The 22068-nt window shown below is 42.6% G+C and overlaps 1 protein-coding gene across 1 annotated transcript in view; it reads left to right on the top strand.

Moving 5' to 3' along the window:
- CYRIB (CYFIP related Rac1 interactor B) overlaps positions 1-14428 on the top strand; it is a 132872-nt gene extending 118444 nt beyond the window's left edge. The window contains exons 8-13 of the mRNA XM_050941504.1: positions 5522-5599; positions 6163-6279; positions 8001-8080; positions 9248-9374; positions 10354-10424; positions 13628-14428. Of these exons, the coding sequence (XP_050797461.1) occupies positions 5522-5599; positions 6163-6279; positions 8001-8080; positions 9248-9374; positions 10354-10424; positions 13628-13691 (537 nt within the window). The 3' untranslated portion in view covers positions 13692-14428. The remainder of the gene's footprint in view (positions 1-5521; positions 5600-6162; positions 6280-8000; positions 8081-9247; positions 9375-10353; positions 10425-13627) is intronic.
- Positions 14429-22068: the final 7640 nt, after the last annotated feature.

Genomic DNA, 22068 nt, shown 5'->3' with positions numbered 1-22068 from the left:
ATGGAACCCGCCAAGATGGTGTGGCACACTCCAGCCACCATACCTCCTGCCTGCAAAAGGGTGGACCGAAAATATTATGTACCCTCAAAGGGATTGGAATTTCTATTCACACACCCAGCATCCAACTCTCTGGTAGTGGAAGCAGTCAACCAAAGGGGCAAACAACAGTACAGGTCTGTCTCATCTTACACGGGGGTTCCGTTCTGCGGTTAGCACATAAAGCAAAAACCGCGTATAGTCAAAATTACATTGAGTTCAATAGTGGGCGGAATCCCCTGCACTACAGGTACAGTATTAAATTTGTTATTTTTCTCTTTTTTTTTGTGGGTTTTTTTTTTGGTTTTTGCTGTCCGCGTAAAGCTGAAATCGCACGTTAAATGCGCGTAAGATGCAACAGACCTGTACTTTCTATCCACCCTATGACAAAGAGAGTAAGAGGTTAGACCTATTCAGCTGCAAAGTATACTCTTCATCCATGCTTCAAGTCAGAGTGGCAATTTATGTGGTATTACATGCCAAATATGACCACAGGAACTATGGCAAATTTATGGACTTTATTAGGGAGATCCCACAGGAAAAGGGGCAACAATTTAAATCTCCAGCCTCTGAAGGCCAGATGATTGTATGCATGGCTCTACAGGCCTCACTAGACACTGCTGACATGGCCGGCAGGTCCACCACTGCAGCTGTGGTCATGTAACGAGCCTCATGGTTTAACTCCTCAGCATTTCCATGGGAGATGCAAAATACAGTTGAAGATCTCCCCTTTGATGGAGAGAAATTGTTTGCAGCCAAAACCAATGAAGTAATGCACAGTGTGAAGGACTCACGGGCCACTCTCCAGTCCCTCTGCATTCATACACCTGCCATAAGAAGGAGACAATACAGGTATCAGCCATATCAGAGGAATAGATATCCAACATACACACAGCAACACCAAAGGCCTTACGAGCAAAAACACCATCAACAACAACAACAGAGACCACAACGATGACGTCCATCACCACCAGAGGCATGTAACCTACTGCCTCTAATAAATTTGAAAGCTTACTTGAGGGTCTGGAAGACCTCTCCTACTTTCCAGTGCTTACACCATCCACTCATCTATTTGGAGACAGTTTTGCTCCCATTCTACCTGAAATGGGCTGCTATCACCATGGATAAATGGGCCCTAGAAGTCATCCGAATGGGCTATACCATTCCTTTCCTATACCTACACTCCACCCACCCACCCCCCCATCCATCTTCAGGGACCCCTCTCATGAATACTTACTATGCCAAGAGGCATATCATCTCCTCCAATTATGGCAGTGGAGACTGTTCCCGCACAACATAGGGGGAAGGGATATTACTCCCCCTAATTTTTAACACAAAAGAAAAATGGGGGATAATGACCTATTCTCAATCTCAGGTGATTGAACAAGTTCGTGAGAAAGCAGTGGTTCAAGATGGTCACTGTAACAACAATACCACCAGCGCTGGAGCAGGGGGACTGGTTTTCAGCCCTCGACCTGCAGGATGGTTATTTTCATGTTAGCATACACCCTGCCCACAAGCATTTTCTGAGATTTACTTAGGACAGAAACCACTATCAATACAAGGTTTTACCTTTTGGCCTGTCAACAGCACCTCGTGTCTTCTCAAAGATCCTTGTGGTAGTAACGGTGTACCTGTGAAAACAAGGAATAATAATATTTCCTTACCTCGATGACTGTCTCTTGAAGTCACTCGATCAGCTACTATTTGCTCTACCCAAACAATGATAGATTGCTTCCAAAGTCTTGGTCTACAAATAAACAAAAAGAACACAACAATAGAACCAGCTCAACAGTTAGAATTCGTCAATGCTTACCTCGACTTGGTGACAGTGAAGGCATAACTTCCTCGAGGCAGATTCAACATGATAAAGACACTCCTACCCACAGTGCAGAACAGCCCACACGTGCCTACAACTGTTGGGCCACATGGCAGCATGCATGTTTGTGGTCAGACACGCATACTTGCTCATTCATTTCCTGCAAGGAGGGCTAGCAACAATCTACAGACCAAACAAACACAAGTTAAACGTATGGTTAACAATGCCCACGCCCCACCCCCCAAGGTCAAGGACTCAGTAACCTGGTAGACTCAACCACACAACCTGTGCTTGGGGATCCTGTTTACGCAAGATCCTCCATCACAGATAACAATGGATGTCTGCCTAATTGGGTGGGGTGCACACATGCAACATGGCACAGTTCAGGGATTATGGTCCACACCTGAGACAAGGCTACACATAAACCTACTGCAACTTTGTGCTGTCCACAATGCCTGCTTCCACTTCCTACCATTCATAAGAAACCAAAACACTAGAATAATAACTGACAACATCGCTTGCATATTTTACATGAACAGGCAAGGGGGAGCCCAATAACGCTCACTGTGTACCGAGGCTATGAGACTCCGGAATTGGTGCATCCAACACAATATCGATATCTCAGCTTCCTACCTACCTAAATTCCAAAACACCATGGCAGATGAACTCAGCAGATGTTTTCACTAGGGCCATGAATGGGAATTAAACGATGCAATACTGGAATTCATATTCCGAAAATGGGGCCACCGACAAATAGATCTGATCTTGACTGCCCGCAACATCAAGTTCTAAAATTCTGCTCTAGAGCAGGTCTGGGGAAGCGATCAATAGGGGGGCTCATTCCTGACCAGGTGGGACACAGACCTTCTCTGTGCATTCCCACCAATACCATTACTATCCAGAGTAATACAGAAGGAAAAAAAGGGGGGGGGCGGGGACCGACAAAGTCAGAGTCATCCTAATAGCCCTCCCGTGGCCAAGACAAGTGTGGTATCCATACGTAATACGGATGTTGGCATGTAACCCAATCACACTCCCTCTCTGTACGGACCTATTAACACAATGAGAGGGCCAAATGCAACAGCTGAACATAAAGATGCTACATCTGAAGGCATGGCTCCTGTATGGTTCTCTAATGACAAACTAAGTTGCTCTGAACAGGTCCGGAGGGTGCTACTCCATAATAGAAAACATACCACACGTAGCACCTACCTACATAAGTGGAAGAGATTACAACATGGTGCACTGCCAGACAAACCAATGCAACATCTGTGCTTTTTCCACTGTTATTAGACTACCTCCTGGAATTAAAACAATCCAACCTTTCCATCAGCTCAGTAAAGGTACACCTTGCCTTATCACCTTCTTTCACCAAAAATATCAATGACACTACAATCTTTGCTCACCCAATCACCAAGCGATTCCTCAGGGGCATCCAAACCATCTATTAGGATGTAAGACCACCCACACAACCCTGGGACTTAAACTTGGTCTTAACAGCTCTCACTCAGAAACCATTTGAGCCTTTAGCAAACTGCTCCCTACTACACCTATCCGTGAAAGTGACATTCCTAATAGCAATCACATCAGCTAGATGTCTGGGAGAAATCGGGGCACTTGTGGCAAATCCACCATACGTAAACTTTTTTAAAGATAAAGTCACGTTACAAAGCCATCCTAAATTTATCCCCAAAGTACACGCGTCCTTCCACATTAATCAACCTATATAGTTTCCAACTTTCTTTCCTAAACCACGCAAGAACATATTTGAAGCTAAGGGTATGTCTACACTACCTGCTGGATCGGCAGGCAGTGATCGATCCAGTGGGGGTCGATTTTATCTTGTCTATTCTAGATGTGATAAATCTGCCCCCAAGCACACACCTGTGCTCCACTGCCGTGAGAGGCACAGGCAGAGTCAGTGGGAGAGCAGCAGCAGTTGAGTCACCGCAGTGAAAACACCGCGGTAAGTAGGTCTGAGTACGTCAACTTCAGCTGCGTTATTCACATAGCTGAAGTTGCATAACTTAGATCGATTTCCTTCACACACACACACACCCCAGTGTAGACCAGGCCTAAGAAGCATACCCTCAACATTAGAAGAGCACTAGCTTTCTACTTGGACAGAACCAAGCCATTTAGAGTTTCACCAAAACTCTTTATATCCATCGCAGAAAGCTCTAAAGGTATCTCCATATCCACACACAGACTCTCTAAATGGATATCTGGATGCCTTCACCTAAAAGGCGCACATAACCTGCAGCAGGGATGAAGATGCACTCCGCTAGATCATATCAGTGTCAATAGTGTTCCTAAACATTTCAGTTATAGACCTACGCAAAGCCACCACTGTGGCCTCCGAACACACCTTTGCCAAACATCATGCAATCACACAAGGCCATAAGGCGGATACTCAGCTGGGCTGAGCTGTATTATTGGCAATTATCCTACCAACTCTGAAGCCCCTACCATCCTAGGAGGGCACTGCTCTACAGCCACTTGGAGTGGAGCACCCACAGGGACATCCTCGAAGAAGAAAAGGTTACTCACCTTGTGCAGTAACTGAGGTTCTTCAAGATGTGTGTCCCTGTGGGTGCTCCACTACCCACCCTCCTCCCCTCTACTTCAGAGTTTAAAGTAGACTGTGCGGTAGAGAAGGAACTCAGGATTCTGGGTCGCATGCAATCTAGATGAAGTTCCAGTGGCACGTGAGGCAGGCACCGTATGCGACCTGTACGGGCACTGCTGCAAAATTCTCCAAGCAGATGCGCAGGGACGCACCATCACCTGGAGCGGAGCACCCATAGGGACATACATCTCTAAGAACCTCAGTTACTGCACAAGGTGAGTAACCTCCTCTTCTCAAATTTATTTAGTCCTACCCCCTCCTTTGTGTCTGTAATAGTTTACGCTCCCCTACCCTGGGCACCTGGCCAACAGCCACTGCTCTCCAGCTGCCCAGCTCCCAAGGCAGAGTGGCAAGCTGTAGCTGGGCACTTAGCTCTGAATGCATCACCGCAGAAGTAACGGTGTCTATGGCCACGTCCAGACTAGGAATTAAAATCGATTTTAGATACGCAACTTCAGCTACGTGAATAACGTAGCTGAAGTCGAATTTCTAAAATCGAGGTACTCACCAGTCTGGACGGCGCTGCATCGATGTCCGCGGCTCTCCGTGTCGATTCCGGAACTCCGTTCGGATTGATGGAGTTCCGGAATCGATGTAAGCGCGCTCGGGGATCGATACACCGCGTCCAGACTAGACGCGATATATCGATCCCCGAGCAATCGATTTTAACCCGCCGATGCCGCGGGTTAGTCTGGACGAGGGCTTAATCATACCACTCTTATTTCTGTGCTGCTGCTGGTGGTTGTGCTGCTTTCAGAACTAGGCACCCGGCCAGCAGCTGTAGCTCTCTGGCTGCCTAGCTCTGAATGTGCACAGTAAGCTTCCCCCCACCCCCCTAAAGTGTCTCATACCCCTGCAATACACTCTGTGCCTTTCCCCCCGGACCCCTAGTTCTAAAGACATCCAGGGCTTCCAGTGACTTCAATGACAGTTGAGTGTGCTCTGTACCTCTTAGTATTATATCTCCATAAAGTTTCTGATCGGCTCCTAACTGAGCATCTGTCACTAAAATATATTCGTTTTCTCACTTTCTGTAGATGACAAATCCTGCTATACAGAATGACTTCAGCTACTACAGAAGAACTTTGAGCCGTATGAGGATTAATAATGTTCCAGTAGGTAACCTCTAGAAGCGAAAAAAGACTTAAATGCTAAATTCTTTTTCTTTCTAGTACTCCTTATCCAGATTTTTACGGTACGAAACAATTACAGTAAAAGCTGTGTTATCTGGCACTTTACCAACTGGAAAGCTCTGTAAATTGGCATTTCTGATCTTCATTGAAAGTCTGGGTTATAGTCCAGTTGGCGCAGGGCCTGCAGGTTCCCTACTTGGTTCTCCATGACTCCCCAGAAGCAGTGACATGTCCTGGCTGCTCCTAGGTGGAGGCATGGCTAGGCGGCTCTGCACGCTGCCCTGCCCCACCCTGAGCTTTGGCTCTGCAGCTCCCATTGGCTGGGAACCGCCTGAATCTGGTACTCTGAAACCCCTCCCGTGCCCCCTGCCCCGAGCCCCCTCCTGCACCCAAACTCCCTTCCAGAGCCCACACCTCCTCCCACACTCAAATTGCTTCCCTCTTAGTTAACTGGATTTTTTGGCTTACCAGCACCCCCCTTTCCCGCAGCATTTCAGATAACAAAGCTTTTACTGTACATATAATTTTTGTATCTTTGTTTATAGGCAGAGGGTGAAAACGAAGTAAATAACGAATTGGCAAACAGAATGTCTTTATTTTATGCTGAAGCAACGCCAATGTTGAAAACCTTAAGTGATGCCACGACAAAATTTGTTTCAGAGGTAAGCACATGGGAGAAAGTTTTTTCCTTTGACTTGGATATTGCACTGTAAAATGTAGCTATGCTCTGAAAGACCGCTCTTAAGAAGTCATTGTGCGAATCTCTGTCCTGATAACTCCCAGGTGAAATTTGCTGACTTAAGGATTGTCTACATGGCACAGCAAAGTGCACCAGAGGGATAGAGGGAAATGATTTATAGATCGCTCTAAAATTCTGTTTTCTAACAGCACAGGACTGCGTTAACACAAACTAGGTGCCTTTCAGAGCGCACCAGCAGTCTACATATCTACACAGGGCAGTTACAGTGCAGCACATTAGCGCACTCTACAAATCACAGCCCTCTGCTGGGCTTTGCTGGCACCGTGTATACAAGCCAGTAATTTACAATCTGTAAATCGAATCTCTGCCTTTCACACAATCAGGAGAAATTTAGATACAGCCAGTCTTGCAGGTGCTGTGCATGGTAGAATAAGTTTCAGCTAGCCTTCCCACAGTTCTGTTGTAGGCTGTTGTCCAATACCTTTGTCTATACTGTTACTGGTTAAAAACTTATTTTATCCAGTAAAATAAGCACATGCCTGTTGTGGTGGTGTGCCTTCGGTTATATTGTCTGATGAACTGATTTTTAGTCACTTTTTCTAATCATATATCCATACTTGAAAAGGGCTTCTGGAAGCAAAGAGTGAAACAAATTGGGCTTGAAGATCTCTGCTTGAAATTGAGCAGCAAATTAAAAGGAAGTGATGTGCTTTATTTAAAGAGAGAGTCCTAGGAGAGCTTTATTCTGGTACATATAGAAGTTAAAATGTAATTACAACAATACAAGCATAAACTTGATTAGATACATAAGTGTGTTAGAATAAATCTTGAACCTGTTATGGAATAGGATGAAAGTATCCAATTACTTTTTCATTTGTCCTGGAACTACCTATTGAAGTATCTGACATGATATCCACAACACCACTATTATTGACTTGGCTCACTAATTACCAGTTTTCCATGTACAACTAAGAAAAATCAACCTTTGTTTTTAAAACTACACCTCTACCCCAATATAACACTGTCCTTGGGAGCCAAAAAATAGGTGAAATCGAGTTATATCGAACTTGCTTTGATCCGCTGGAGTGCACAGCCCTGCCTCCAACACCCCTCCCCCCGGTAGCACTGTTTTACTGCATTATATCCGAATTCATGTTCTATCGGGCCACATTATATCGGGGTAGAGGTGTATACATTTTTTTTTAAACAAAATATGTTGCTTTTTCAAATGAATAGTAATGTATTCTTAATACTCTAGTACATAATGATCTCCAGTCAAAGACAGAGAATCTTATTTTAAGGTCACATTTTTCTTCCTTCTCAATGGACCTGTCATGCCACTGTTTAAGCTCCCCACTGAAATCAATATAGCAAAAATAAACTCCCCAAAAATCAATGAGAAGTTCTGTGTAAAAATGGAAACTAGAATAAGGCCTGGTGTCTGTAATAGTGGAAATGGTACAATCACTATGGTTTTAAAACAATTGATTGTAAATGCTTTATAGGTCAAGCTAGGTTTACCAGTACTGCAGTGTTTCTTAACCCCTAAAGGGGTGGGTGTGAGTGTGTTTTTAAACTAGAGCACCCAGTCTAAGGTGGTGTTCACTGACCTGGAACTGGACTAGGTTTTATAGTATCACACTTTCCTTATACTGAATAGAATTACTATTTCTCCTTTCACAGAATAAAAATTTACCAATCGAAAATACCACAGATTGTTTAAGCACCATGGCTAGTGTGTGCAGAGTCATGTTGGAAACCCCGTAAGTATGAGCTGAGTGACAAAATTCAGTTCTTCATTTATAGGCCCCTTGTGCACAGTGTCTATAGAAAATATAAGTATGCATGTCAGGCATAATGCATAAAATGAATGGGGAAAAAATAGGAAAATCAACAAAATGGGAGCCAAATAATTTTTTTTACTAAATTCCATAACATTTTTCTAGCCTTGTTATGGCTTATTTGTCTCATGCATAGATACATCACATTGTCAACTTTCTCTGAGAATATTGGTTAATATTTAAAAATAGAATGGGTATGAAAGCAGATCTCTCAGTAGCTTTGTAAATGCCTTTATGTCATGCATAATTCAGGAAAATATAAAAATTTGAGCACACTTTCCTAGAGCCTGCTTTGAAAAATGGCTTGAGCAATGCATGTAATGGTTCTTTCCTGTTTTGTTAACCGCTTCATCAAAGGAGAATTCAATGGGTGAATGGTGGCTCCAGCAAGTCTACTGCCTGGGTCCTTGTTTGCATAGTGAATATAACAACTTGCAGGCTTGGGCTACTCGAGTCTGCTGTAAATGTGACAAACTATGGGCAGGTGAAGGAAAAGTCAAACGTGTGCTAAGTTTTTCTAGCCAGCTGTTCCCGAATCTGAAGAGGCTCCTATTGATTTAGCTGTTCAGGAATGGAATAGCAATGTCAAATAAAAACAAAAACACAAGGACGGGGCCGAATACCACAGTGCACGTTTTATTGGGGGGTATAAGAGGGAGGGACTCCAAACATTGAACTTCGGGGACAGTTTGTGCCACTGACAGACAAGCAGTTAAGCCTTGCTCATAAAAACTTGGCATCCTTATTCCATGCATACATCACAAGTGAATTGTTTTTTTCTTCTTTGGGTATAAACTAAATGTTCACTTGTTTGGAAGAAGTCAAGACAGCTAATATGAAAAATCCTGAAATTAACAGCAATATGTCAGTTTGGGTTTGAGAGAGAGTTGTTCTTCCAGTTCCCAAATAATGGGCTTTCTAAGCAATGGTCTGACTTCTGTGTTGGTGTAAAATAGTTGCATTTTTCTCCAAAGAAACTCCGTTTTTTGGAAGGTTCCCCTCTTAAGTGACCTTTTTTCAGGGTTAAAGACGAAGGCCTGTTTCGGTGTTTAATATCATAATGGATATTTTTGTGTTCTAAAATTCCAGTGAGTACAGAAGCAGGTTTACAAATGAGGAAACAGTATCGTTCTGTCTGAGGGTAATGGTGGGTGTCATCATACTCTATGACCATGTGCATCCAGTGGGCGCCTTTGCCAAAACTTCAAAAATTGATGTAAGTTTTGTGTTGCTCATAGCCTTTGGATGTTTAAACCAAAGTTATACATAGATTCTCTCTTCTCCCCTCCTATTGTAATATGAATTTTCTGAGTCCAAATAAAACAACAACAAGCTTACGTACATTTTGGGATGCTCCTAATTGGTTGACATATACTAACAGCCTACCGTATACATGATGTCACACAGCAAGCAATCCAAAATACACATTCAGATGCACACAAAGGCATTTTAAGAGTTAAAGTAGAAAGTGAATTTCAGTGGAATCCAGATAACACCCAGAAACATTATTATACTTTATTTACACAGTGTGTCTATCTTTTAAATAACGAATGTTAGAATATCTGCACAGGAAAGGCTAGTAGGTCCAGTGTGTCGTCCCCCCGGCCACATAATTTTTCATCCCTCATGATCATCCAAACCAACTTCTATTGGTTGCTCTGTCCTCCAACCTTCAACTTTGCCCCCTTTTATTCTGTAATTGAAATGTGCTGTTGGATTTATACTATTGCATGTATATTTTATTTGTTAAATGTGTATTTCTTTTGATGCATGTACTTGGGTGAGGGTCAGGGGATTTTATTCTATATTGTTCTGAGCACACAGACAAAACAAGTATTAATTTTAAAAACAAACCAGAAAAAAACCCTGTGAAACCTTTTATATTGTCCTTAAGGTAAAAGTCTTCAGTTCATTACAGCAGATTTTGATGTAACTATTCCACTCCTTGTAGATGTGTGGAATTCTCAGTGTGATGGCAAATCACTAGATAAGCCTTTCTACATTAAGGGAAGATTTCAGAGTACTAGATGTTTTGCTACCTTTCTAATATCCAGAAGAATAACATGTACATTTGTACTTTTCTCTGCAGTCCTTTAAAATAGTTAAGTTTTAGGCCTTGGGGAACTATATTTTTTGCAAGTTATTTTTATATGGCCTTCACATGATATAGAATATTAACTTGTTTTAATTTCCAGATGAAAGGATGCATCAAAGTCCTTAAAGACCAGCCTCCTAACAGTGTAGAAGGCCTTCTAAATGCTCTCAGGTACCTATTTTTAACTTGAAATGATTTTAATATGAATTTTTTAGATGGTGCTGAACAGAGAGACCTGGATGATGAAGTCTGATAGAATCATAGAGTTGGAAGGGACCTCAAGAGATCATCTAGTCCAACCCCCTGCTCAAAGCAGGACCAGTCCCCAAATGGCCCCCTCAAGGATTGAACTCACAGCCCTGGGTTTAGCAGGCCAATGCTCAAACCACTGAGCTATCCCTGCCCCCAAATATCAATATAACAGATAAAAGATGAGCCTCTGTTCTGCAGGCTTCCTCACTAGTGTGCCTTGATCCTAACATGAATTTGACTCCCTTTGTGGGTAAAACAATAGTCAAGTCTTCAGGCCCATTCATTCCCTGCTCCCTGGTTCCGACTGCCAGTGAGCTTACCTACTGTTAATCATGTTATTTTATGGTGGTTTTTTGGTTCAAAATTTGCATTTACTAACATGGAACTTTCATATGCCATTTGTATTGCCCATTTCCATAGCCAGTTAGCCACCTAACTGCACAAGTGTGTACGTTAGGTGAGAGTTAACACTGGATAAAATAACAAAGAGTCTGGTGGCACCTTAAAGACTAACAGATTTATTTGGGCATAGGCTTTCGTAGGTAAAAAACTCACTTCTTCAGATGCATGGAGTGAAAATTACAGATGCAGGCATTATTATACTGACACATGAAGAGAAGAGAGTTACCTCGCAAGTGGAGAACCAGCATTAACAGGGCCAATACAATCAAGGTGGATGTAGTTCACTCCCAGTAATTGATGAGGAGGTGTCAATTCTAGAGAGACAAAGTTCCCCCTTCCCTGCAGCCTCAGCTCGCTCCGCAGCCTGCACAGTGCTCTGGGTGGCAGGGCTGCGAGCTCCTGGGGCAGCGCAGCTGCAGAGCCAGGGCCTGACCCGGTGCTTTGTGCTGCCTGGTGGTGCGACTGGCTCCAGCTGGGTGGTATGGCCGCCTGTCCTGGTGCTCTGGGTGGCACAGCTGTAGCGCCGTCAGCCACCAGTGCTTCAGGCAGCACAGTAAGGGGCAAGAGCCGGGAAGTTGGATAGAGGGCAGGGGAGTTTGGGGTGGTGGTCAGGGGGCGGGGGTGTGCATAGGGGTCTGGGCAGTCAGAGGACAGGAAACGGGGGTTAAATGGGGGCAGGAGTTTCCGGGGGCAGCAGGAAGTAGAGAGGGTTGGATGGGGGCAGTCAGGGAGAAGGGGTAGTTGGATGGGGGAGGGGCAATTAGGAATGAGAGGAGGGGGGGCAGTCAGGAATGAGAAGAGGGGTTGGATGGGGTGGCGGGGGGCAGTCAGGGATGGGGGTTCTGGAGGCTGTCAGGGGACAGGGAACAGAGGGGTTGGAAGGGGCAGGAGCGAGAAGCAGGAGAGGTCGGATAGGGAATGGGGCCAGGCCACCACGCCTGGCTGTTTGGGGAGACACAACCTCCGCTAACTGGCCCTTCATACAATTTTGGAAACCTGATGCCGGCCCTCAGGCCAGAAAATTTACTCACCCCTGTCGTTGATAGATACTTGGGAAAATGGTGGTCAGGGGGTGGGGGTATGGATAGGGGTCTGGGCTGTCAGAGGGCAGGGAACAGGGGGGTTGAATGGGGGCAGATGTGGCCCTCAGGCCAAAAAGTTTGCCCTGTTATGGATAGATACTTGGGAAAATGGTACACCTCAGTGCACAGTAGATTCTTTAGTTATGCAGGGGTGCACAACTTGCAATCAGAATGAAAATTTGAGCCAAAAATATCTGCTGGATTAGAGGATCCTAGCCAGATTTTGTAGTCAGAAGTTTTGATGTGCCAGATATGTCCTAAATGAGTAAGATGTGGCCAGTTTCAATTTGTCCTCCAACTCATACTGCATCAGGGGGGATTTCCTCTTGTCCCCTGTGGAAAAGCCAGCTCCTCCTCCACCCCTCAGTCATTAGATCTCCTGAAAGCTGTTGTATGCAGCTGTCCTGTTGCTTTGAGAAAAGAGCTAGCAGCAGCAGCAAGGGCTGGATGGTAGCAGCCTTAAATGGGAGAGGTAGGCCCCTAAATGTTCATGCTGCTTGAATCATTGTTAAAATCTACTTTGGAAATTTGAGAATGTCAGCAGAAGAGTGCAGCTTAGTGGCTGCTCCATTCCTTCCACCTCCAGAAACCTTCTGACACTTCAGCAGTGGGACTTCAGAAGATGAGCTTCTCAGGTCCTAAGAAAGGGGGAAGAATCAGAAGTATGCCCCCACTCATCAACAAAACACATGGACATAATTTCAGTACATTCAATCATAAAAAATAATAAAGAACATACTGTACAAAGGAGCTACTGGTATAACCAATATAAATAGAAAAAAACAATTATCTGGTGAACATAAAATTAAAGGAAGAGGACAGGAGAGAGAGCTGGGTACAAGAAAAGAAAAGCGTTTTAGAGCAGGAATTAAATTCAGTTTTCCTCCAATGACAATAGGACAGGAACAGTCTCCACATAAATATCCTTAAATGTCTGTTACCTTGTATTCCACCTAATTTGAAGCACATATACATTATCAGTTATGAGATTAAACACACTTCAGATAATTCCCGTAGTAATTCACGCAATGGCCTCACTTAAATACTTGCCATTTACCCATATTAAATGTTTCTTCCACATTTTCCAAATTTAGGGACTATTGTAAATATAAATGTTTAGTTCAGTGTTACCTACTGCATTAAACAGAATTCAGGAATAAGAAATCCTATAAGTAGCCATTTGCTTACAGTAGGAAATTCCCAAAATTTATGTCTTTACTCAAGTAGAGCATCATCAAACCGTAATCTCAGTCCAGACCTACACATTTTAGATATCGTTAACTGACAGTTTAACAGTCTCTATGTGTCAGTGTTCCTTCCTGATTCTAGTCAATCCAACTCAAAGGAGAGCTGAGGTTTTTACCCAAATCCATGTACGTATCCATTTAAAATCTCCTTTAGTAACAGAACAGTTGGACATAATCATGAGTAGCATTATCTGTTATTTAGTATTTCAATGAGAATTACTGTACTTTTCTAGTTAGGAAGTACATAAATAGATCTCCCAATCATTGGTGAGGGTTGACTGTAACTAAACAATAAATTTGATATTGTTCTGTCAATTACTTGCTTTGTCTATTATAGAAGAACAGAATTGTAAGTGTGCTTTTGTCTAAAAATTTTTTTTTTCATTTTTAGGTACACAACAAAGCATTTGAATGATGAGACTACCTCCAAGCAAATTAAATCTATGTTGCAATAACAATTACCTGGAATTAGCACCTGCTGTAAACAGAAGACAGTATTCTGCAATGACTGAGATGCACAGATTTTTTTTTTAGTGATTGCAACTACTATCTCATTCGTTCTTGCTTTTTATTTTCTTCTCTTCCTCTTTTCCCTTTTTAATCACTTTCTTGTTCTTAAGTAAGCTCAGACTTCTTTTCTGTGCCAAATCAATGAAAATGATCAACTCTGGAAGGTATTTGTACTTTTCAGAACAGCCATCTTTAAGTGGCAGCTAATTATGCGTTGCGTTTGGATTTCTCTGTACTGGGGAAAGTTCTGTGACTTGAACTAAATATTTTTAAACTTGTGGTTTTTTCTTTTTTTTTGAAAAACTAATATTTAATATTGCTTCTTCTGCATGGCAAAACTGCCTATTTCTGCTATTTAAAAACCCCTCGATGACTTCATTTTCTATTGCAGCTTATTTTCATGTGCAACCATGAGGAAACATAAAAGCAGATTTGTTTAAATTAACTGTGTTTGTACAAAATGGTACTCAACACAAAAGTTTTTTTAAATAAGTAAAGACTGTTTTGTTTAAAAGTTACGTTTGCATTTTGACTCATTTTTGTAAGGATGTATGTTGTATGTTTAACCTTTAATAACTAACGTTAAAAAATGTGGTGTGTGCGTAGCAAAATTACGTATGCATGTTCATGTCAAATGATTGGCTGTGGATAAAATAATAAAAATCAGCTTTCATTTTTCTAAGTGTGGTTTGTTTTACCAGTGTTTTGAGTGAGACATTGCCACGATTTTTTTGGCTTTTTACCAGAAAAGTAAATATATAAACTTTATATAGTGAAAACTATGCTGCTGTTTCATTACATGTAATCACCTGAAATGGAACCAGTGCTTAGTTAAGCCTAACATGATCTGTTAGGGTCCCTGATTTACAATATATGGTATGATATGGGTTATTTTCTACTCCCATTACAATCATACAAGCAAGGGAAAAAAATCATGTTAATTCAGCTAGTCCAGGAGTTTTTTTAACCGAGCAGCCAAAAACATCCCAGTTTTTTTTCCACTGTGTCCCATAGTCATTTGTGCTATTCCAGTAAAGAACAGTGGAAAAAACTTACAATATGTATTTTTTAAACATTTAAACAGTGAGTGTGCTAGCACTGTTCAAAACACAGAAGTCATCCTGTCCCCCCAGCCCCAAAATTAAAATCTGTTCGAAATGGAGATGACAGTACTCATGGGGACAGCAGAATGGAGAGTGCTTAGTTGAGATTGTTTTAATCTTTGATAATCTTTGGCAAAATTATCAAAAGATAAAAGTAGGCATTTGCATAGAATAAACTGTTTTCTCATTTAAAAAAATCCTTCAAAATTTAACCCTTATACATGCTTATTGACAACTTCACAAATTGGGCATTCCAAATGTAGTATTTAATTAATATAACTGTACCTTTTTTGTATTGTGAGCCTTCCCAACCAGAAAGGATTGAAACACTTGTTTTTAAATAAAAGTTTATTCTGTAGAAAATATCTAGAAAATTTTCATGACTAAAGCTGTTTGAACTGATCAAAAGCATTGTTTGCTAGCAGTCTGAAATCTGTAAAGCTACTGTTAGCTTGACTGATTGTACCTCATGTTTGTGAACATTCACATGAACAAGTCTTTATTAATACAAATACTTGGGGAATGGCTGTTTTTGAACGAATGCCCACATCCACGTGCAAACAAGGGTGTAATAATAATAGTATCTGCTGGCTGGTCTTCACCGTCTGTTCTCATCTTATCTTACAACTGAAGGTAGAAATACTATGCGACTCAGCTGGCCCATCACATACCACATATTGACTGTCAAAGGAAGCTTGTTCCAAGCATCGGAAGGCTTAAACTGATGACTAGATGTCAGGGATTCCTGCCAGGAGACCTGCATTCAAAAACATACTATGCAGTCTTTGCTCTCAGATGAGAAGAAGGCTGCAAAACGGTCATACAATAAATATTGTAGAGAGTTTGTAATCTGTGGGTCACAGCAGAACTAAAACAATGAGATTTCTTTGGAGGAGTGAAATCCCTAATCGTGACTTTAGCTAGAAGAGCACTGAATAAGTCAATTGCAGACATCAAATTATGGAGAGTATGGGGCTCATCCTCTGCCTAACATGCAATGTGCAAGCATAAAACTTTGTGATACAGAAAATGGTACAAAAGGCAAAAGCAACCCCTTCTCCGGGAACACCTTCTTTTGTGTTTGCCTGGTCCCTATTGGCCCACCCCTGGGCAGCCTGGTTGTCCCATAGAAATTTTCCTAGCATGGGAAGAGGAGATGGCCCTTTAAATGTGATAGAAACAAGCAGCTGTGGCCCTCAAGTGATCATTTTGCTACTAACTGTGTTTGCTACATCTCCTTCCATCCCAGCTAGTGAGTGCTCTTAACTCATTATACTTTCCCCTAGTTTTCTTTCTTGTTGAAAGAGCCGACACATTCTCTCAGAACAATCCATGACCTTTTCTTGTAATACCAGATTACTTAGTGCCTTTGTTTTCCTTGATAGCTCAATGACATAAATCTGAAAAAATGCATTAGAATGACATTCCAACAACATTGCTCTTCCTTTTTGGCAGACTTTTTTGTTTTGTTTTCATTGATTGTACTGCTGCCCAAGAACCTTAGTAAAGCAAAGTGTAAGACATCAAAAAAGAACTATTCACTCTGTTGCTTTTCAGGATTCTTTTTAGCAGCTGCCACTGGAAAAATGCTGAGATCTATTTTGAGTGGTTGCAGATGAGTATTCCATTCAGATCTGCAAGCACCCAGTGCACCGAAGTTGGATAACTTTGCTTAGCAGTAACCTCTGGCCCTGTAGCCCTCTCAGTTCCTTCTCACCTCTCATGGCGCGTCAGAGCATTCTGTATGGTGTTTACCTCGTGCTTCTTTCTGTCCAGAGTTTCTGGAGTTGTTGTGTATATAGTAAGTCAGTTTAGTAGTACCCTTAAGTTTTTATTAGTTAATGGTAGTCAGCAGCAGTTTTTAGCCTGGTTTAATGACCTCACTAAGTTTTAAATATTGCCTGCTGTGTGGAGTGGTTATTCTTCATAGCAACCCCCACACTGGGTACTTATTTCAACTGGGAAGGGGCACATTTAAAAAAAGGTGCTCCATCTGCAAGTCATTCAAGAAGAAAATGCAAGCTGGAGGGGCTTGCACCTCAAGCAGTACTTTCTGGAGCAGGCCTCGAGACCTGCTTTGTCACTGGGAACCTCCACAGATTATGTGGACTTGCAGAGCCCTTCAAAAGCAATATGAGATGTTGTTCCAGGACCTGGCTCTGATAATTCCCTTAGGAGGAAGAGAGGGATCCCTTTCCTTCTGGTTCTCCAAGGAAGAGGTCTCACAAGACTGAGACCATTCTTGGATTCAAAGAGATGCCTCCTTGTCTTCTAAGAGGAGTGGTGACTGGCACCATGATTCCTCAGATACTTGGGATGGAGCTAAGCCATCTAACTGCTCCCTATTACTGCATCAAGATCAGTTGGACACTGTATTGTTGGTTCTAGTACTAGCCATGGGGCATCTGTTGAGTCTGGTACCGGTGACACTGGTGTCAGCACAGACTGTCTCTGCGCCATTGGTATACCAGACAGTATCAGACCTGCTCTGCCTCTCCATTACTGATTCTCCAATAATTTAGGAGCACTCAGCTGCCATAGCTGCTTCTGCTTTGGCTGTGTCCTCAGCACCACCTGATCTGGTCACAGAATTATCTTGTTTGCTGGTACCATATTCTGCACCACCAGAGGTGCAGCATGCAGCATTGAGGTCTGCCTTCTTTTCAGAACTGAGGGTTCTGTTGTTGAGGGCGATATCATCAGGACCAGTGATACTTTCAGTGCAGACCTCATCAAGATCGGTGCTGATTCCAGCTTCAGTATCACTATCTGCCCCGCTGCTGAGTGAAAGTGTGATGTCTCTTTCGATACTTAAGACTTTGACTGTTCTTCCATCCTCCATCTCCACATTAATTTTCATGTTAGTGTATAGCTCTCCAGATACGTGCAGCTCTTTTGGAGCCTAGTCCTTGTGGAAGAGCTTCATTGCCACCTACAGCAATGTGTGCTGATTAACGATATTATGTCCCTATGCAGGGTTTCAAGTGCTTCTATACCCAGGCAGCCCCTAACTCTTGTACCAGCAGCAAATAGATCATAGAGAGGGAGAAGCAAGTCCACGCATAAGGACAGGGACTCTAAGAGGCTGAAGCTGATTTTGAGAAAAATGTGTTCAACTTCATCATTACAGATGCTCATGGCAAATCAGCGAGCATTGTTATCTAAATATGACTTCATCAGTTGGGATGCTGTGTCCAAATTCACTGATAATTTGCCAGAATACTCCGGGGAAAATGTTTAAGGTGTTCATAGCAGATGGCCATCTGGTGGCCAAAAAGTCAGTGCAATCAGCTCTGGTTGTGGCAGATGCTTTCACCAGTATTATGGCATCAACTGTAACTATGAGAAGGGCCTCATGGTTATAGAATTCCGGCGTTGCTCCTGAGGTTCAGCAGAGCATGGACTTGATTGGGTTTTGTTTTCTGACAAAACTGCTGAGACTTTACATTCTTTTAAAGACTCCTATCCTACATTACATTAACTGGGGAGTTTATTCCCTAACCCCAAACAGACATGATTATGGAGGTCAGGAACAACAGCAGCAATACTGCTCACAGCAGTTCTTCTGGGAGTTCTCCTTTTTTGTTGGGCAGGAAGATTTCTCCAGGAAAAATGATAGGTCACAGAGGAGAAGACCTTCTGGGTCCATTTTAACTAGCCAACCTGACCTCCAGCAATGTTGAGCAAGTAGCCATTTTGACTGTCATTTCCTGGACAGCATTCCAGTTGTGACCTCCCCATCCCAATCTGCTCAATTCAGGGACAGGCTGTCTCACTTTTATAGTGCTTGGGACACAGTAATTATGGACAATTGGGTCCCAAGCACCATGAGGTTGGGTTATGCCATACAATTTCTGCACATCCCTCATTTCCCATCTCCCATGCCCATTCCTTCTCACAAGCCATTTCTCCTTCAGCAGGTCCACATTCTGCATGCTTCAGGAGCTATACAGGATGTCCCCCTGCAGGATCAGGGAAAAGGATTCTATTCCCAGTACTTCCTGGTCCCCAAGTCCAATGGAGTGATGAAACCTATTCTCAATTTCCATGGTCTCAACAAGTATACATCAAATACATGAAATTCCAGATGGTCAACCTTAGCTTTTATTTTTCCCATGCTGAATCACAACAACCGGTTTGCTGTCCTGGATCTTTAGGATGCTTACTTCACGTGGCGATTTTTCCAAGCCTCAGGAGGTTTCTGAGATTTTGTTATGGTAGGTCGATGCTATCAGTACACTGCCCCACTTTGGGCTATCCTCAGCTCCATGTGTTTTTACCAAATGAAAGGCATGACAGCATACCTCAGGAAAAAAAGGAATTAATGTTTTTTTTGGTAACTGGATGATTGGTTGGTGAGGGGCAAGTCCAGAGAACAAGTCCTCTTGCATCTCCAGTTCACATTCTTTTTTGGTTCTCTGGGTCTGGTTTTGAATCAGGGAAAGTCAACATTAATTCCAACTTTAAAAAACAGAGTTCATTGGGTTTCTACTAGATTCTACGAGTTAAAGAGTGTTTTTACTGAACAAATTATTTTGAGCAATTTGTCACCTGTGTCTGTGTCTCTGCTCTTACTCTTCAGCTACGATCTGGGTATGCCTGAAGCTGTTAGGTTATATCGCCGCATGCGCTTACATGGCGTAGCATGGCAAGATTACATCTTGGTCCTCTTCAGGGTTGGTTGAAACTGGTATATCTCGCAAGTCATCAGTCATTGGACAGTTTGGTGCAGATGCAGTTGCCTGTCGTGGACTCCTTAGACTGGTGGATGGAGCAGGTAAACATTGAAAAGGTGTTCCCTTTGTTTTTTCTCCTCCAACCAGGATGATAGTTACCAATGTTTCCACCACAGGCTGGGTAGCCCATCTGGGGGATTGAAGGTTCAAGTTTTATGGACCGAGCAGGAAGCACCTTTCATATAGACATCCTGCCAGCCATTTACAATGTGTTCCGGGCTTTTTGAGCACAGATCAAGAGCACAGTTCATATACACACCAGCAACTTGACTGAAATGTTTTATGTGAACAAGCCGGGAGGTGCCTGATCCATCCAACTTTTAGAGGCAATAAAGTTCTGACAGTTCTGCATCAAAGAGAACATCGTTCTCACAGCTGCTTGTTTACCGGGGTTCCAGAATCACTTAGCTGATTATCTTAGCAGGAATTTCTCCCAGAATCATGAGTGGTGTCTGAAGACCAGTATGGTGAGGTCCATTTTCAGAAAATGAGGCATTCCTGCTATCAACCTGTTTGCAGCAAAGGACAACACAAAGTGCTATCAATTTTGCTCTCAAAATGGTCTCAGTCCAGGTTTATTTACTGATGTTTCATCTGAATTGGAGATTGATGCTGACGTATGCTTCCCCTCACAAGCCCAATCATCCCTCTGGTCAGTCTCAAGTTGAGGATGGATCATACCAGACTGATTCTGATGACATATGGTTGTCCACGGCAATGTTTTTCTGATCTGAGTCTTTTTGTTCACCCAACCATTCTTCTTTCTTGTCCCGATTGACTCAGTACCATGGTTAGATTTCAAATCCAGCACTGAACATTCTGTGCCTCACAGCATGGATGCTGCAGTTAAATAAGGAAAAGGAGTGATGTTGAGAAGCTGTTCGGTAGGTACTACTTAATTGTAGCAAGCCCTAGGGCTACCTGTTTGGCTAAATGGAAAGGTTTTTTTCTATTTCATCCCTAGCCTAGTGAATTCAACCAATGCAAGCTTGCATTTGGGACATTTTGGAGTACCTGTTACACCTTCAGTCCTCTGGCCTGTCACTTGGTGGCAATTTCAATGTTTCATCCTCTGGTCCAAGGGAAATCAGTTTCCTCAGACTCCATGGCAATCAGATTTCTGAGATGGTATCATAACCTTAGTCCCAGATTTGGACCTTAGCGTCCAAAATATGGGGGTTAGCATGAAAACCTCCAAGCTTAGTTACCAGCTTGGACCTGGTACCTGCTGCCACCACCCAAAAAATTAGAGTGTTTTGGGGCACTCTGGTCCTCCTGAAAAACCTTCCCTGGGGACCCCAAGACCCAAATCCCTTGAGTCTCACAACAAAGGGAAATAATCCTTTTTCCCTTCCCCCCCTCTCTGTTCCCAGTCCTGGAAACAAAAGTACTTTTCTATTCCCCCAGAGGGAATGCAACATCAGGCTAGCAATCCAACACACAGATCTCCCCTTGATTTCTTCCTCCCACCAATTCCCTGGTGAGTACAGACTCAATTTCCCTGAAGTAAAGAAAAACTTCAACAGGTCTTAAAAGAAAGCTTTATATAAAAAAGAAAGAAAAATACATACCAATGGTTTCTCTGTATTAAGATGATACAATACAGGGTCAATTGCTTAAAAGAATATTGAATAAACAGCCTTATTCAAAAAGAATACAAATCAAAGCACTCCAGCACTTATATTCATGCAAATACCAAAGAAAAGAAACCATATAACTTACTATCTGATCTCTTTGTCCTTACACTTAGAAACAGAAGACTAGAAAGTAGAAATTGCTTCTCCAAAGCTCAGAGAAAGCAGGCAGACAAAGAATCAGACACACAATTCCCTCCACCCAGAGTTGAAAAAATCCGGTTTTCTGATTGGTCCTCTGGTCAGGTGCTTCAGGTGAAAGAGACATTAACCCTTAGCTATCCGTTTATGACAGATGGGTCATTCGTCTCTTTCCACCTGGGAAGGAAGTGATTTCTCAGTGGGATCTTAACACTGGGTTGGGTGTCCTCCTGCGTCCTCCATTCGAGCTCTTGGCAACTTGTTCTCTGTCTCTCCTATGCCAAAAGGCAGCATTTCTTGTGGCCATAACTTCCGCAGAGTTAATGTGCTGCAGGCCCTTATTGCAAACCCTCTGCATTTTTAACTTTTTAAAGACAAGGTGGTCTTGTGGCCTCTTCCTAAGCTTTTGTCTAAAGTGAGAGAACAATTTTATCATAACCAGACAATATAAGATGAACAGCGTCTTCTTTCCTTGGAGGTGAGATTTTGCTTGATGTTTTATTTGAAAGAACTAAGCAATTTTTCTCATTGCCCCAAGTTTGTTTCCTTTGCAGATCAGATGACGAGTCTTATTCAACATATTCATAAATGATCTGGAAGTAGGAGTAAACATTGAGGTGGCAAAATTTGCAGATGATACAAAATTACTAAAGATAGTTAAGACCCAGGTAGACTGTAAAGAGCTACCAAAGGCTCTCTCAAAACTGG

This window comes from Gopherus flavomarginatus, chromosome 2 (genome assembly GCF_025201925.1).
Source record: "Gopherus flavomarginatus isolate rGopFla2 chromosome 2, rGopFla2.mat.asm, whole genome shotgun sequence".
In the NCBI taxonomy this organism is placed as follows: Eukaryota; Metazoa; Chordata; order Testudines; family Testudinidae; genus Gopherus; species Gopherus flavomarginatus.
The sequence above is the reverse complement of the archived record's forward strand: the minus strand, read 5'-3'. Positions and strand labels throughout refer to the sequence as shown.